The sequence below is a fragment of the Nelumbo nucifera genome, chromosome 8 (assembly GCF_055504915.1).
Source record: "Nelumbo nucifera cultivar China Antique chromosome 8, China Antique-T2T, whole genome shotgun sequence".
NCBI lineage: Eukaryota > Viridiplantae > Streptophyta > Magnoliopsida > Proteales > Nelumbonaceae > Nelumbo > Nelumbo nucifera.
In genome coordinates, this window is record NC_142656.1 from 50,376,886 (window position 1) to 50,394,997 (window position 18,112).

The 18,112-nt window shown below is 39.1% G+C and overlaps 1 protein-coding gene across 2 annotated transcripts; it reads right to left on the bottom strand.

Moving 5' to 3' along the window:
- Positions 1-381: 381 nt before the first annotated feature.
- Positions 382-14,137, bottom strand: LOC104601657 (uncharacterized). Of its 2 annotated transcripts, XM_088892611.1 has the most exons (5): positions 13,308-14,137; positions 4,751-5,858; positions 3,141-3,545; positions 1,395-2,966; positions 382-1,208 (listed from the first exon to the last, which is right to left on the bottom strand). In XM_088892611.1, exons 1-5 carry the CDS (start codon positions 13,784-13,786, stop codon positions 645-647), a joined length of 4,128 nt encoding a protein of 1,375 aa, XP_088748737.1. In that variant the 5' UTR covers positions 13,787-14,137; the 3' UTR covers positions 382-644. The 2 variants fall into 2 exon arrangements, with proteins under 2 accessions (XP_088748737.1, XP_088748738.1); XM_088892612.1 differs by lacking the exon at positions 3,141-3,545.
- Between the last annotated feature and the right edge of the window lie 3,975 nt (positions 14,138-18,112).

Here is an 18,112-nt window from a genome sequence, read left to right on the forward strand (position 1 = left end):
TTAGTTTGTATCAAGGCCTTGTTCGCTTTTTGGTAAGTTACTTACCCATATTCTTTTATTTCCTAGGTAAATAAGGCAATGACCATTTTAGCCATAGAAATCCATTATTAAAAGGGGCATTTTGTCCCATTCAAGTGTTGGCAACTTTCCCCCTATGTGGGAAAGTTATTTACCCACCTAAGAGATGGGTATCACTTTCTTGGATAAGTGATAGTGTGATACCTAGGAAAATAAACTTTCCCTGATCCCTAAAGCTGAAAAAAGAACATAGAATTCTTGATCAATGGGAACCAAAATCCCATTGACCAACTTTCCCCCCTCTCAAAATCCAAAAAAAGAACACCCCCTCATTGTTTCAATAAAAATGGCTAAAAAGTGAAATGGTGTGCATGCCTACTTTATTTGAATTACATCTACAATTTACACAAAGATGGCAATCCTTATACTCCCAACAAATAAGCAATTGGAGTACATCACTACAATAACTTGTTCTTGGGACTCTCTCCCTTTTTTCCCTCTTTAAATCCTTCCATTTTTTTGACTCGAATCAGATCAAGTACATGAATTATGCATCCAACGATTATAAAAATCACAAACAAATAGTAAAACAGTGCAATACAAACCATGAAGATGATCTTCTTAGTTCACTTTAGGCTTCCTTCTTCACCTGGACCAATGACAAACTCAGACTTATGGTCAAATTTTTCCCAGGATCTAAGAAACTCAGACAGTTCTCCCGTGATAGATTTTTGGGTTTCATCATCATCATAATCAGCATCATCATCATCTTCAAAAACCAGAGAAATCCCATACTTCTTCAACTGAAGACCATGAAACCTTGGTGGGTCTCGCACTGCAACCTGTATTCTATCACCATCTCTTAACAAGGAAACCAATGGCTGGTAATCAAAAAATCGACATATGTAGACTTGATCGATCTGGGTTTTTGGAACTCCTAGCAGATACAATGTTTTTGTGAATATAGGCTCTGGTCCATCCCTGAGAATACTTGCTTGAATGTCCACTATTGCTGGAACTTTATTTCTAAAATTATCCTCTACTTGTTGGTCAAGAGAAAGCACCACATAAATAATCACACCTTCGAGCTTTTGGTTTTTGCGGCTTGAGAAAATCATCACTTCCTGGCAAAGCCAGTCTGGGATTTCATTTCCAGGAACACTCAGGTAGTTTATACGCCTCAAAGTAGCCTGCAATGAAACCATGACTTAAGAAATAAAATTTACAGGTGTGCAGGTGGCTGCTAAGTTCATGTTTAGATTCCTAACTTGTTGTGGAATTATCACACATGTTTCACAAATGCTAGATCAATGCCTTTTTTTTGCAATGCAAAAAAATAAAAAAATCATTTAAACCAGAGGGAGAGAGAGAGAGACCTTTGGAAACCTCTGAACAACAGAATGGCATGAGTTGCAGCCACTCATGTACAACCTTCTCAAGGACTTCAAGCATTCAAGGCCGGGAATATCCATTAATTTCTCACAATTCGTAAGGTTCAACTCCTCCAAATTCCTCAAGTTTGACAGATCAGGTAAACTTTTCAAAGCAGTACAATTTGAAACATCAACTTTAGTTAAACTTGCAGGCAGTGGAGGGAGAGATTTGATCTCTATGCAATGAGTCAGTAAAAGATCTGTGAGAACAGAAAGGCCCCTCAGGCTTGATGGAAGGCTGTAGATAGCACTGCGGCTTAGATTCAGAATCTCCAATGATGACAACTTTTCAAAATCATCAGGAATTACATTGGATAATTTACAAGATGAAGCATCCAAAAGCTGTAAAGAAGAGAGGTTTGAGAAAGAAATTGGCAGAAGAAAAGGCTTAGGATTCAGTTGATGTTTAAGATGCATGCGTTTTGTCATTTTCAATACTCTTAGATTTGAAAGCATCCCAAATTCTTCTGGCAATTCCGCTACACCAGTTTCCTCCATTAAAAACTCATGCAAGCCATTTAATTTTCCAATTGAAGCTGGTAATTTGCTTAGCTGTTTACATTTGTTTAGATTCAATCTCTTGAGATTGTTCAGTAACCCAATGGACTCTGGTAACTCTGTTATGAGGGTTTCATTCAAGATTAGATTAGTTAAACTAGAAATGTTTCCAATTGTATCTGGTAAATGGCTAAGCAGTACACAACTTCTCATATCAAGTTCCTCAAGCATTTCCAGAGTTCCAATCTGATCCGGAAGTTCTGTAATTGATGTTGCCTCCAGATGAAGCTCAACTACAGATGTCAAGCCTCCAACTGAAACAGGCAATTTGCTAAGAAATTGACAGTAGCTAGCTGATAAGAGCTTCAAATTTGATAATACACCAATGGAACCTGGTAGTTCTCTGATGGAACTATGGTCAAGAAAAATTTTTGATAATGATTTTAGATTGACAATGGAATCAGGAACTGCAGTGAGTAGTTTACACCTCACTAAACTAATTGTTTCAAGGTTCGTTAGAAACCCAATGGAATCAGGTATTTCTTGTATAACCAAACCATTAAGTGAAAGATCTTTTAGAGAATTCAGTTCTCCAATGGAATTGGGCAGCTGTTGCATTGACACACATTCATCCAGGATCAACCTTTCCAGTTTTGTTAGGTGGCAGACAGAATCAGGTAACTTCCTTATAGCAGTCCCACCAACAAGTAGCTCTGTTAAAGACTTCATGGGCTTCAAATCTTCTGGTAAGTCTTTTAGCTTAGAGCAATCAGAGAGGATAAGGATTTTGAGGTTTCCCAATCCAGAGATATCATTTGGAAATTCCTGAAGATTTGAGCAGCATCTCAGGTTCAAGAGAAGTAACATGCACAGTTTCCCAACTGATTTATGGATCTTCATCAGTCCTGAACAATTCTCAAGAATAAGTTTTTCTAAGTTCAGGTACCAAGAGAAATCAGGTGTAGCAATTAGTTTATGGCAACTGTGGAGATTCATAACCTTCAGCTCCTTAGCCATCTGTCCAATAGCCAGGTTTTCAGTTATAATTAAAGAAATAGCAAGTTATACAAGGTTTACTTCATCAAGGGTTACATGTCAAGTTGTGATATATGAAAATTGTTCTCTACAAAAAAATAAGAAGTAATAATCAGAGTAATTAAAATTTTGAATTATGAAACAGTGAGAACTTACATTGCACTGGATTTGCCACCATTTCTGGTCCCATACTTGCCTGATTTTGCTCTCTGAGAGATCAAGGACAGCAAGTTCCTGAGGACAAAATTCAGAAGGAAGAGCATCCAGCTGGCATCCTTTCCATTGTAGCCATTTAAGGTTAGTAAGTATAACTTTAAAGCTCCCTTCCAAATTTACATGATTGATTTGAAGAAGTCTTAGATTAACCATGGGTTCTAATCCTCTGGTGCATACTTTTCGCTCCTTTTTATCTTTCACTCTTCCATGATTAAAGAGATTCTCAAAATTTTTCTTGAAGTTTGTAGTTGATATTCTATGTCTGGTGGTATTACAAAATTCATCAGACTCCTTTCTGTTTTCTTCAGTAAAGTCAAGGGTGATGCCTTGGGTTCTATCTGTCCCCTATAGAAATTCATATATGAAATATTTTAAAACCAAACTTTGAAAGGAAAATGAAAGTCAATTTCCTTATGTTTTAACTAAGAAGAACAAGATAGACGATTTGATGTGCATTCAAGGAGTATCTTTGATAATACAGGGTGAATTGTCCTTGGAATAAAAAAAATAATAAAAAAAACAATAGGATTGTAGTTATATAAACAAAAACTAAGTGAATATGCTCCATCTTATTTGTGGCAAGAAAGCAGCATCCAAATCAATTCTTTTTTAGTTCTTCTGAATTACAGAGAAAACCAGAAAAGGAATTAAGCGTTGAGTTGGAATCTGCCATCTTGAAAGGGATACCAAATATGGCAAATACAACAAGATGCAGAAACAGGGCTGCAAACAGATTGGATATGCATGCCTAGATCAAAATTTTATCCATTAATATTCAATTCAAATAGAATCTTATCTGTTAGATTCGGATGAGACTCGGAACAAATTTGGATATTGAATACCATTAATAAATTAAACAAAAAAAAGCAGAACATTATCAATGAAGTAAACTAAAACCAATTTTGGTATTGTTTATCATGACTAAACATATAATATTCAGATATTATATTCAGATTGGATCATAATAGATTGGATGGGGATATGATTATTGACAACGAAAGTTTTCTAAATATGCAAGAAGTATGTATTTACTAGAAGTTGAAAAGAATGCAACTTTCTATACCCCCTCCCAAAAAAAATAAAAAAATAAAAATAAAAATAAAAAAATACAACCTGTCCATTGTTAATTTTCATGAGAGCAATTTTTTTGATGCTTCCTCCTTTTCCATCATAACAGCTACTGTCGTCACCATGAACATTACCTATAGTTTCTGTGTGTCTGTTTGTATGGATATATGTGTATGCGCATGGGGGGTGTCTATGTACATGGATATGTATTCGTGCATGTGTATCTATGTGTCTGCATGAGAGAGAGAGAGAGAGAAGAGGAAGAAAGAAAAAAGAAAAAAAATAACAGGAAAACTAGAATGCAGGTGAGTTCTATGGTTTCAAATGAACTTTTTTTTCTTAATTTCTAGCTAGTACTGTGGTATGGCTCAAAAAAATAATTAAGGCAAAAGCTATTTTTTCCAATTACGTGCATATATCTGTTAAAATTATAAGTTGTAAAATAAAAGCTAAATTACAGAGCAAAACAGGCAACAGAATACCTTTTTAGAGCTCAAAACTTCCATTATTTCATCCTTATCCCACAATCTACTATGCATACCAGGATCTTCAGGACATTCTCCTCGAACAATTTGCTTTCCCGTATCTCTAAGCTGATCATGCATCCACAAAGCATTGTCATTGTCAATCTTAATGAGGGATTTTCCTCTAAGAATTGCAATTGCTGCTTCAGCATGGAAGCCACATCCTTTCCATATATCAATAGCCGATTCTCTGCTCATTCTCATGCTAGCAAAGAAACATGCAATATCAAGGAAAATGCATTTGCATTCTTTATCTAGCCCATCATAACTTATCTTTAACACATCATGAAGGTCACCTGGACGGATCTGTCTTAATTTCTCCAGTGCATCTTCCCACTGATCTTTCCCTTTCTTATCAAACATAAAGGCACCAAATACTTCTAGTGCCAAAGGTAGTTGTCCTGTGAGGGTTACAATTTCTTCAGTTATATGCATGAGAGTTTCTGCAGGCTTCTCCCTTCCAAATGCATGATGGCTGAAGAGTTCAAGTGACTCTATGAGATTCAACTTTTGCACTTCATAGATCTCATGAACTTGATGCCTTGCTAAAACTTGACTATCTCTTGTGGTGATAATGATCCTACTTCCCTCATAAAACCAATCTCTCTTGCCTACTAGAGCATCAATTTGGCTTGTGTCATCAACATCATCTAGCACAACAAGAACTCGCTTCATGTGAATGCACCCTTTTATAATAAGGATTCCACCACTAACCTCTTCTACAACTTGCTCACCTTTTGGGAAAAGATCATGAAGAAGTATGTTTTGAAGGGAGACTAAACCATTGGGGTTTTTTGAAGTTTCTCTGACATTTGAAATAAAGCTACAATGCTCAAAATGAGTAACCATCTTATTATACACAGCCCTTGCCAGAGTTGTCTTGCCAATCCCACCCATCCCATGAAATACCACAATTCGGACGTCATGAGATTTAACATCTAACACCTTCATTAGCTCTTCTACACGAGAATTAATCCCAACAGGATATTTGGCCACATCTAAGGGAGTATTACTTGATATGGTCAAAACTTTTTCAACCAAATCTTTTATCAACTGTGGTTCTTGGCTGTCAAAAAAATAAATAAATAAGAAAAACATAGACATAACGGAAACAATTGAAACAAATGTTCTAATGCAGAAAAGCAAACAAAGATTTGCATTTGCTAAAATGATGGTTTCCATGATGAAAAAGATTCACTTGTTAGTAATATTTTTTTTTTGTAATAAATAAAAAAGAAACCTTATTAGGAAAATGGAAAAAGAGTACAATATAGGTGATAAGGAATCACCAACCTCCAAAAAAGAAAAAGCCCCCCCATAACCATCACCTTCAATCTCAGTGAAACAAAATTACTCCAACCAAACAAAAAAAAAAAAAACTCCCAAACCAAACTGAACAGCCCACTCACCAGATAAAGCCCACCCAACTAACTACAAAACTTAACACCTCATGCAGCTGATGCCTCCCTACAACTTAATATGCTTCAACTTAAACCATTGTAGAAAAGTTGCCCAACTATTCATCTCTTCCATTGGATTGAACAGAAAACTCTTAATGTCTCTGTTGAAATAACTTAGTTTTTTTTTAAGTTTAGTGCCACAAGGGCACCTTTGTAATTTTCTCCTTTATTTTTTATGTATGGTCGCCCAAGTATATATACCAAAATAAACTGGCACCGCCAGTTGACTTTTGCCTCTTTCAATTCTGTCTCATTTCTCTCTTTTCTCTTTTCTCTCTTCTCCCTTCTCCTTCTCTTCTCACTGTTCTGGAATCACACCATCTCAGCACCAAGAAAACATGGCATCAGAGCGCCAGATCCAATCTTAGGACCAGGGCAGCACTTCTTTCCTTTTCTGTCTATTGGTGGTCGAACCAAAGAACAAGATCTCTGGTGGACGTGTGAGGAAACTCACTGCAAGACTGTTCCTTTTGCTTGGTTGTGAGCCCAGAAACTATCAGAAAGAAAAAAATCGAATGCTGTGACTTTTTTTTTTAGTTTTTTCTTCCTCAGTTTGTGGATCGAACTGATCCTTTTTTGTACCTAGATGTATGGGTTATGTGGGTCTAATGACCTGCGGCTGGTGTGAGAGTATTTTCTCTCATTGTATGTGGATAGAGTGATCCCTTTTTTGCCCAGAAAGGTGTTATTACTTCAAAGTTACAGATCTGTAACTGCTGTGAGAGGAGATTATTTTCTTCTTCTACCCATATAGAAGCTAAGCTACTGTGTGAAAGCTGTTTTGTTGCTGGAGAGAATGGTCAGATCTGTTTTTTTGATACTCCTTACACATCTGAAATGGTGTGTGATCAGTCTGAAAGGGTTCAGTAGGGCTGAAATCTGAGAACAGTAATGGTGTGGGTCCAGCTGTGATTTCCTTGAGTGAGAACAAGTTTTTCTTTTGTGTCCAGAAGTGTAGCTGAACTGGAAACTTGATCACATTGCTGCAACCTGTTTTTGACTGTACTGTGGATCTGAAGTGAATTAAAAAACGTGTTCTCTAGCTGGTTTGTGACTGATCAGATTTAGCTTCCATGTCTTCGGAAGATTCTGGTATGTCTGGTGTTACCTCTAGTCAGAGTGGGATGAGCAGAGGTTTTGACATGAGTTTTCCCATGGCTGTGATTCCCTTTATGGCCTTAATTACCTAGAATGGTCAAGGGGAATCAAACTTTACATAACTGCAAGGGGAAAAGCAGGATATATCAATGGTAGAATTAGAGAACCCCAGTCTAGTGGTGTGGAACATGATAAGTGGGACCATGAAAACAACATGGTGATGTCATGGCTGTTATTGTCTATGCTGCCACAAGTGAGAAAGACCTTCATGTGGGCAGAAACAACTCATGAGATATGGGAGCAGGCACAATCTACATACTCCGAACAACGGCATTATGCTAAAATATATCAGTTGTAGGCTGCCTCCTCAACTTGTAAATACGGGGAGAGGAGTCTCTCCTTCTACTATTTAGACCTGACTTCTGTTGGAAGGAACTCGATCACTATCAGAATATAGATTAGAAGTGTGATGCAAATGCCAAAGCATACAAGTCTCTGGTTTCATAGCAATGAGTGTTTGCCTTTCTCCTAGGGCAGAATCCTATATATGAATCTATCAGGGTTCAGATATTGGGGGGTAAAGACCTCCCATCCGTATAAGAAGTATATGCTCTAGTGCAGTCAGAAGAGAGCAGACATAATGTGATGAACAATCCTAAGGGAGAGCATGTGGCTTTAGCAGCTAAAGGGAGTGTTGCTACGGGTGGTGGAAATTCCTTCAAGAAAAATGACTTCTAGAAGAAAGGCGATAACAAAAATAAGTTATGGTGTACACACTGTTAGAAGTTTAGGCATACTCGGGAGACATGTTCGGAGCTTCACGAGAAGCCAAAGTGGGCTCAGGAAATGAGTAAAAAGCTGGATCAGAATAAGAAGCCAGGACAGTAAGGTCAGAGAAAGTTTAATGCAACAAATTTAGCCTCTCAAGAGCCACAATCATCTACCACCACTATGAGTTCTTCTGGGACTGATTTGAGGGAAGATATCATTAAATTCTTTTCGTGACCATTTAGAGTTGTATGGGACGGCAATCTGCTAGATGGATTCTGTTTCTCCATCCTCGACTTCCTTTGCATCTACATCACGTAGCGGTAATTCTGCCACAGCTTTCCATGTGTCCTCTCATCCCTCAGACTCCCCTTGGATAATATACTTTGGAGTCTCGAACCATATGATAGGTAAGTCCAATTGTTTTCAACCTTATCACCTATTATCTGGTCGGGACAAGGTGAGACTTGTTGATGGTTCTTTCTTCACCATAACTGGTCAAGGAACCATCTCCCTTCCTCTTGAACTCACCCTCTAATGTTCTACATGTTCCTAAACTGCCCATAAATTTGTTCTCTGTTAGTAGTATAACAAATTCGTTGAACCATTCAGTAACCTTTTTTCCTTCCTCTTGTATGATATACGATTTGGTCGGGAAAGACGATTGGTAGAGGTCGTATGGAAGATGGTCTTTACATACTGGAAAATAAAGCTTATCTTGCGGTTATTGAGTCTAAGAGTCTGACTAATAAGAGTCAAGTCCTTTTATGACACATTCGTTTGGGTCATTTATCTTTTGAGTCATTGAAAGTTTGTTACCGTATTTATTTAAATCAATGTCAATTTTGGATTTCACATGTCAAACTTGTCAGTTGAGCAAACATTGTGAAAATCACTACTTCAAGATATAATAAATATGATTTTCCTTTCCATATTGTGTATTCTGATGTATGGGGACCTATTACTTTAGCAACTGAGTCTGGTTATAGATTTTCATTACATTTATTGATGATTACTCTTGATATACTTGGGTGTACCCTATGCGGTCCAAAGATGAAGTGCCAAAAATCATTAAAGATTTTCAACGCTTGATATTCACTCAGTTTCAAATGGAAATCCAAATTTTCCAATCAGACAATGCCAAAGAATATTTCCATAGTGATCGCGCGGAGTTATTTGCCTCGTACGGATCCATACATCGTAGCTCTTGCGCTAGAACCCCCTAGCAAAATGGTGTTTCTGAAAGAAAGAATCGTCATCTCCTTGAAATTGCTTGCAGGTTACTTATACACATGAATGTTCCTAAACGTTTTTGGTTTGATGCTGTGTTGTGTTCTGCCTATCTCATCAACCTATGCCATCTCGCTTGTTAGGGTACAAGGCCCCCCATCAGCTTCTTTTTCCCAAGGCTCCACTCTTCTCTATTCCTATTCGTGTGTTTGGTTGTCGTTGTTTTGTCCAGGACCTTTCTCTTACTCATGGAAAACTTGATCCTCATACCATTCCTTGTGTCTTCTTGGGTTATCCTTCTTCCCAAAAGGGCTATCGATGCTTTGACCTCGTTTCCAAGAAGTACTATGTCTTTATGGATGTGTCTTTCTTTGAAACTGATCATTTTTTCCCGGTTTATCCTTAGGGGGAGAGTAAGGTGGAGGAGAAATCAATTCAGGTTCAGGTTCTTCCTCCTTTGCCTGACCCTCCTTCATTCCGTTTTTTCGTCATTGCAAGAGCCAACTAAATTCGAGAGCTGTGGAGTAACTTGAAACCGTACCGCCAACATCATCAAATTCACTGGGGACAGATCATATCCAACCAAGTACTATCGTCCCCATTGATGTTCCTGATCCTCTTGTCATAGAAATTCCATCTGGCAATGACCTTGACATTCCTATTGCAAAAAGGAAGGGAGTTAGGTCTTGTACCACCAAGTATCCTATTACCCATTTTGTTACCTATGAGAACATCTCACCCTCCTTTCGTGCTTTCATTTCTTCCATTAATAGTGTCCCTATCCTAAAAAATGTGGCAGAAGCTCTCTTAGTACCTGAATGGACAGATGCAATGAAAGAAGAGATAAATGCTCTACATAAAAATGGCATGTGGGAATTAGTGGATCTTCCTAAGTGTAAGGAACCGGTAGGGTGCAAGTGGGTGTTCACAGTGAAACACAAAACTGATGGCATGATAGAAAAGTACAAGGCTAGGTTGGTGGAAAAAGGGTTTACCCAGGTATATGGTGTAGATTATGTAGAGACCTTTGCCCCAGTAGGCAAGATGAACTCCAATTAGAGTCCTTTTCTCCCTTGCAACAAATCTTGATTGGGATCTTCATCAGTTAGACATAAAAAATGCCTTTCTGAATGGAGACCTTGAGGAAGAGGTATACATGGTTCAACCTCCTAGCTTTAGTGTCCTAGGCAAAGAGCAAAAAGTGTGCAGATTAAAGAAGTCTTTGTATGGTTTGAAGCAATCACCGAGAGCCTGGTTCAGCAAATTTCATCTGGCTATACAGAAGATTGGCTACAAACAATGTCAGATTGACCATACTCTATTTGTGAAAAGAGGGGAAGGAAAGATTGCAGCCTTGATAGTGTATGTTGACGACATGGTGATCATAGGTGATTGGAAGGCTGAAATTCAGAGACTAAAAGATTTCTTAGCCACTCAATTTGAGGTGAAGGATTTAGGTCCCCTTCGATATTTCCTTAGAATTGAAGTGGCCCGCTCTCAAAAGGGGATCTTCATTTCTCAGAGGAAATACATCCTAGATCTGTTACAAGATATAGGAAAACTAGGGGCTAAGTCAACCGACTCTCCCATTGATCCAAATCACAGACTGGATGACTACTGTGGTGAAGTTGTCAAAGATGTAAAACAATTCGAGAGACTTGTGGGAAGGCTCCTGTATTTATCCATAACCAGGGCAAACATTGCTTATGCAGTAGGTGTTCTTAGTCAGTTCATACATGCCCCTAAGACCACACACTCAGAGGCAGCAGAAAGAATACTCAAATACCTGAAGAGGTTTCCTGGAGCTGGTTTGTTATACCAAAAGAATGGTCATTTGAAGATTGAAGTATATACAGATGCTGATTGGGCTGTATCAGTTGATGAAAAAAAGTCTACTAATGGGTATTGTTCCTTTGTGGGAGGAAACCTAGTCACATGGAGAAGCATGAAACAAAATATGGTGGCTAGGTCTAGTGCTGAAACTGAATATAGAGCAATGTCCCATGGGGTGGCTGAAGGCATGCAAATAAAGAATTTGAGCGAACTGGGTTTTCCATTTGATAGTCCTATGTCCTTGTATTGTGATAACAAGGCTGCCATCAATATTGCAGCCAACCCTGTTCTTCATGATAGAACTAAGCATATAAAGGTTAACAAACACTTCATTAGAGAGAAAATTGTTAATGGGGAAGTGTACACCCCATATGTGAGTTCCAAAGAGCACCTAGCAGATATATTTACAAAAGGCTTGCATCACTCGCGGCACGATAATTTATGTGACAAGTTGGGCATGATTGATATCTACGTCCTAACTTGAGGGGGAGTGTTGAAATAACTTAGTTTTATTTTAAGTTTAGTGCCGCAAGGGCACCTTTGTGATTTTCTCCTTTATTTTTTATGAATGGTCCCTGTAGTATATATACCAAAATAAACTGGTGCCACCAGTTGACTTTTGCCTCTTTCAATTCTGTCTCTCTTCTCCCTTCTCCTTCTTCTCTTCTCTCTGTTTTGGAATCACACCATCTCAGCACCAAGAAAACAGTCTCTTACTTTCTAGGTTTTCAAAAACAAAACCAACCATGTTGTTGTTGTACACCTCTTGAAGATCAGATAAGGTTCCACATAGCCTCAAGCCCCCTTTCCAAAAGATTTGGAAAAGCAACTAAAAGAGGAACAACTCAACATTTAGAATTGCAAGTACTGAACCAGAAAGAAAATCCTTGGTATGTCTACAACTTTGACCATATTGGTAATTGTCAACATAACACTCCATAATTGCTGAATCACTGAACTGAATTGCTTAGTCATTTGCCTTTTAGTGAGTAAACTATTGGAAAAGCTTCAATGTTCAAAAAGGCACGGATAACATGGATTTCAAAGCCCTCATCTGATTAATGATCTGCATTAACACAGAAGCCTAATTGGAGTTTGGATAAAGTAGGCATACTTTGAGTACAAAGAGTAAGCACAAGGTAAATTTTTTGACACCTGTCCAATGAATACCCCCAGCCTACCCTTGAAATGATTCAAAGCAGATTTCAAAGATTGGCTTGTTGGTTTATTCCAGCGTTGATGCGGAATCAAATCTCACAACCAGCACTTCCGGGAAAAAGGGGTCAAAGGAGTTATTAATGGTGCATAGCATGGTTTTCAAAATTGGACCAGACTAGACAGGACGGTTGGACTGGAAAACCCGGGAGTCGGTCAGGTGATCGATTCCATTTTACCCCAAAACCGTTATTTCGCCAAAGCCGTTGATTTGGTCAGCAAATCGCTGACTTGAGCGGTCGAATCATCCAACGGTTTTGGCCATTTTTATTTTTTTATTTTTTTGTCAGAATGGACCATCCATTCCGTTCGAACGTTAGGACTATTTGACCCGAGAACTGGACCCTTGACCCGTTCGTTGTCCGATTTGGTTTTAAAAACCTTGGTGGATAGCACCAAATACCAAAAAAGGATACGCATCCAAACATTCCAGCCACTGCCCAGAGCCTTTTTGTGGCAACCCTCCAAAGCTTAGGGAGATTATGAAAATTGGATCTCCAACAATTCATCCCGTTCTACTCCATGGTTTGGTCAACAAGGTCTCTAGTCCATAAATCAGTTAACTGGTGCATGGTAATTTCGTGCGACAATGTCTACCAATCTTCACGTTTCGTCAAAGATTTTCTGTTAGAGACCTCTTATTTTCCAGTCCATTCTTTATTTACCTTTTCAACAAGAAAGGGAAAATGCCCTAAATGAAGATCATGAACAAAAAAGGCAATACCCTATAAGCTTTTGAACCATACTTTCAATGTAAAAGGGACGGAAAACTTTTCGGTCGGAAATATTTCAGCTATTCTTTTTGCCCCTTCTTTCTTACGGAGAAATTGGGAGCCAAATTTTCCACCCCTTCTACATCTACATAGAACAAGCAACGCAAATACGAAAAAATTGAGGGGAAAAGACAGTACCAATTTCTCGAATCCCAACCGGAAATTCCACCAGCTTTCTCCATGGCTTTCTTCCATCTGAGGACCTTGTCTTTTCCAAAACGTTGCTCGAGGTTCCGGAAGTCCATCTCGAAGGGCCCGTTCTGCCGCCGGACATGAGAGGGATCGACTCGGTAAAACACCGGAAGCAAGTGTCGCCGGCGTCGCCAGCATTCAGTGATTCTGGCTAGCTCTTCCAGACACCAACTCGAAGAAGCGTAGTTCTCTGATATCACGGCGATTGACACCGCCGATTCCTTGATGGCAGTGAACACCGTCGACTTGATCTCCTCATCATCACTTTCCAACTCTTGGTCATACCAGAACGCACGGATGCCATTGGCTAGGAGCTTGTTGTAGAGACATCCGGTGAAGTTGTGTCGAGTATCGACGCCTTTGAAATTCAGGAAGACGTCCCACCGAAAGACGGGGCACTGAGTTTCCTCCTCCTGCTCCACCATTGCGCCTCCTTAGATTTCCTTCCCCCCTGTTTCTTCACTTCTAACTACCAGGTTAAACTACTGGGGTTACTCTCTCTGCTACAACTAGATTAACAAGACTAGAAGGAGAAGAAGTAAATGCAGAGTCCCCAGCAAGGGATTTGTGTGCGTCGTTCTATTGAAGCCATCCCAAACCAGCTTTGATTTGAACTAAATGGCTCAGGATCTCTTTCTGTCGTAGCTAAACACCTCTGCAACTCAGATAGGAACTTGGCCAATGAACTGAGTTCCGGCCTCTCGTTGCTTCAGGTCAACGCAACGCAGAATCCGATTTTTTTCTTTTTCCTATATTTTTTTTAATTTTTCGGGTATAATTCGATTCTTCAGCGTTTGACTTTACATGACAATAAGATATTGTCGCGTTTATCGGGACGTTCCTGATGCATTGTCCTTTTGCTGATGTATTGACGGAAAGACCCCAAAAGGCGTTGGGTAAACGATTTAAACGGTAAAACCTACCGTGATATTTCATCTAAATACCAAATATTTTCTCACAAATTGCACTTCAGACTTTTCTTGTTAGATTTACAAACGGATAAATAAAATGATTATATACTTGAATTTAATTTGGGATTAAGGCTCTGTTTGGTTCACAGGAATAGAGTCCGGAACCCAAATCGTAATGGGCTATTTCATGGTTTTCAAAACCGGACTAGACCGGACGGTTAGGCCGGAAAAAATAGGAAATTGGTCAGGTGATTGGTTTTGGTTTTCCCCCAAATTAGAAATTTGCTCAAAACTGTTAATTTTGGTCAGAAACCGCTGACTTGGCCAATTAACCGTTCGAACCGTTTTGATCATTTTTTATTTTTTTGTTAGATTGGGCTGACTGTTCGGTTTGAACGGTCAGACCATTCGACCCAGAAACTGGACATTTAACCGGTTCAACCTTTGGGTCATTTTTAAAAACTATGGGCTATTTTGATTCCAAATGTTTGGTTGGGACTTAGGTGGAATTAGAATCTCATTCCCATTCTCACACCAATGTGGTATTCCCCCATTTGAAGGAATGGTCATTCCTTGCCCCTCCTTTAGGGAATAAAATCCCATTCTTGCCGAATCCAATTTCCATTCCCATTCTTATTTGAACCAAACGGATTACGGGAATAAATCATTCAGATTCTGATTATGAAGGATTTTGATTCCAATTCCCACTACAAGTCAAACAGATCCTAGATTGATTATAAACAGATAAATAAAATGATTAGTATACTTGAATTTAATTGATTTGTAATTAATTTAAGAAAAAATTATCAGCTTCAACGTTTCAGCAGAGATCGGCTTGAGTGAGTGCAACATCCGTCCGAACGAGTTTAGCTTCAATTAGTGGAAACCCATGATTACACCCTTCAAACAACCTCTCGGAACCTTGCATTGGGAATATCTCCCCATTAAATAAAGCACATAAGAACTCAAATATTCTCAATGCAAAGCTGTAAGGGCTGTTCAAATGTGCCTTGCGCTGTAGCTGATTCAACCTTTACAGCCTTGCATTGGGAATATCTCGGTAGTTATGTGCTTTATTTCATGGGGAGATATTCCCAATGCAAGGCTATGAAGGTTGTTCGAACTGACCTTGCAGTGAAAACTTTCACCACGGATGGAGTTCTTACCTGTAAAATAATTAAAAATAATCTGAAATAAGAAGTCTAACTACAAAAGAGTACATTTTACATTCACATTGTTCGTGTATATTTAAAAAAAAAGTTTGAAAAAATTACAAAAAACAGATTTTTTTTATTTATTTAGTTTTTATAAACAAGACCCTTGTTGCTTTTTTTCAACCAATTAAGCAGAGATAATAAAGGGCAAAATAAAAATTTTAAAATAATTAAAGTCTTAAACCCATTATGTGTCAACACACATACATATATATATATATATATATATATATATATATATATATATATATATATATATAAAGTTGTAAACCATATATATTTATCCAAATCCAGGTCCAATAAGGACATTCGAATTTGACCCATCTATAATTGAATCGAAAGTAGACCCACTTCAAATTCAATCTCATATAAGAGCATGCATTATGCACGTGTTTGTAGATAAGTATATATTTATGGTATTTGAATTTAAATTTTATGACTTGTACAAAACTCAAAATACAAGTATTTATAGATAAAATTAATAATATGCTGAATTTGGATGTTGTTTCTTTAATAATTATAATGTATATAATATATATTCTGATTATTCTGTATAATATCTGATTTTTTAATTTAAATTATTAATAATATTTAATTCTAGATCCGAAAAGAGATTATTTGGTATGAATCAAATATTAACATCGGGATGTAGGCTTAATATATCCTAAGGTTGACTATAAATGAAGAAAATACAAAAGATATTAATGGATAAATTGCTTAAACTATAATTTTCTTTTAAGCCAACAAAAGGCAATTTCATTGTGTTTAGCATAATAAGCCTTTATTAGTGGTGCAACTCGGGTGGGTTGAGTCGGTTTGATAGCTATCTCAGGTCCAACTTTAAAAGGTGTAAATCTCAGACTTGCGTTTGGTCCATCCCAAGGTCAAATTCGAATTTATCAACTTAAACCTAATCCAATTTTAACCCAAATCAATTCAGGTTAGTTTTAGGCTTGGGTTAGGTTAGATTGGGTTTGGGTGGCCTAGTTGGTTTAATTTAAAGGAATTTATGAATATTTTTATATAGTCATCTTTTATTGGGCCTTGTGGCCTAATTTAAAGTAGAATTGATTGAAACTATATACAAATTTCATTTACAAATCCATATATACATGTTGCCGCACGGTTTGTTCGAGGTCAATGAGGTAAATTTATTCTTCAAGTTTCAATATTGTGCGAGGATCACGAGGTTTTGGAAGAGGTTGACCGAAGTCGAGGACAGTAAACCGAGGCGAGGACTATGGTAGCCAAGGACTACAGTAGCCAATGACTACTGGCTGGGGCGAGATCCCTGGTGACATGAGGCACTACAAGACAGAGAGTATTAGAGGCCTTGGGGTGGATACCTAAGGCAGAGGCTCCGATGCTCAAGTTAGTACAAGGTGCGAAGCTAGAGAGAATGCGAGAGTGCTCCTGGAGTATGTCCTCGGATGCACCAGATCTCCTAGAATTAATGCTTGGCAGGGGTAAATGAGTGAGTAAATGTTGGAGTTACTCTGTTTTATCCCCTTTTCAGGGGCAGTTATCTCTTATTTATACTTGAGCGTGCTGGTGGTAGGTAGAGATGAGTGCCTTGGATGAGAGCCATACGAGGTCAGACTACAGGCCCTGGTGGTACGCCGGATAGTTAAGTGATGGCTCCGTACGAGAGCAGCAAGGCTCTCGCCTACTGTGGCTGATGTTAGTAGGCATTAGTGGGCTAGGCCCTCTAGCCCTATGTGGGTTGGGCCAAGCTAACCCACACCACTTGCCCCCCACTCCCGAGACTAAGGTGAGGCCTTAGCTTCTGCCTGTAACAAGGGTGGTTGTCGAAGAGCACGGTGGAGGCGCCGAAGAAGCCAACAATCGAGGGAGAAGCACCTAAGAAGCCCACCACTCGGGAAGAGGCGTTGAAGAGGCCCGCAGAGTGGCCCGAGGCGGGAAAGAAGAGGCCTACCGTAGATGCACCGAGGGAGGAGCCCCCGCGAAAGCTTGCCAACATAGATAGGCAAGCCGAGGAGGTGGTGCGGAGGTCCGCACCTGGGGAGCGCTCGTCTGGACCTTCGTCATCCTCCCATTAGTACAGGGCACCTCCGAGAGGATTGAAGGGGCTGGAAAAACTTTCCTTCCCCAATTGCAGCTCCGAGAGGGGGACTCCATCCGCAACGAGGGGGTCAACTAGGAGTTGGTCAACGTGTCCATTCTGCCTAGGGATCACTACCGCCTTCTGCAAAGTGACCCCAAGGCTATCTACGACGAGGGCCTGTACCACTTGGCCAAGGTAAGACGTTCTTCAATGCTTCATCGTGTGTATGTTCATTTTATTTTTATTTTTTTTGTTTTCGCTGATCGGTTCTATGGCAAGCCTGTCTACATTCCATCGGCTTGGGGGACCGAACAAGGCTGGCCATGGGGGACCGAACAAAGCTAATGTGTCCATTGGATCTGCACCAATCTGGACCATTGCCTTGGGCGTCGTTTCATCTTCCGAGGGCCTGAGCTAGGTGGCACATTGCAGTTGGATGGCGGGAGAGGATTAGTTTTAGCTGTCGGATTGGATAAATCTTGGCTGTTCATTTTCCTTTAAATAGGGGCCCTGGCGGTGCCTTTCTTCTCCATTTGGACTTAGACGCCCTTGTTCTCAAGT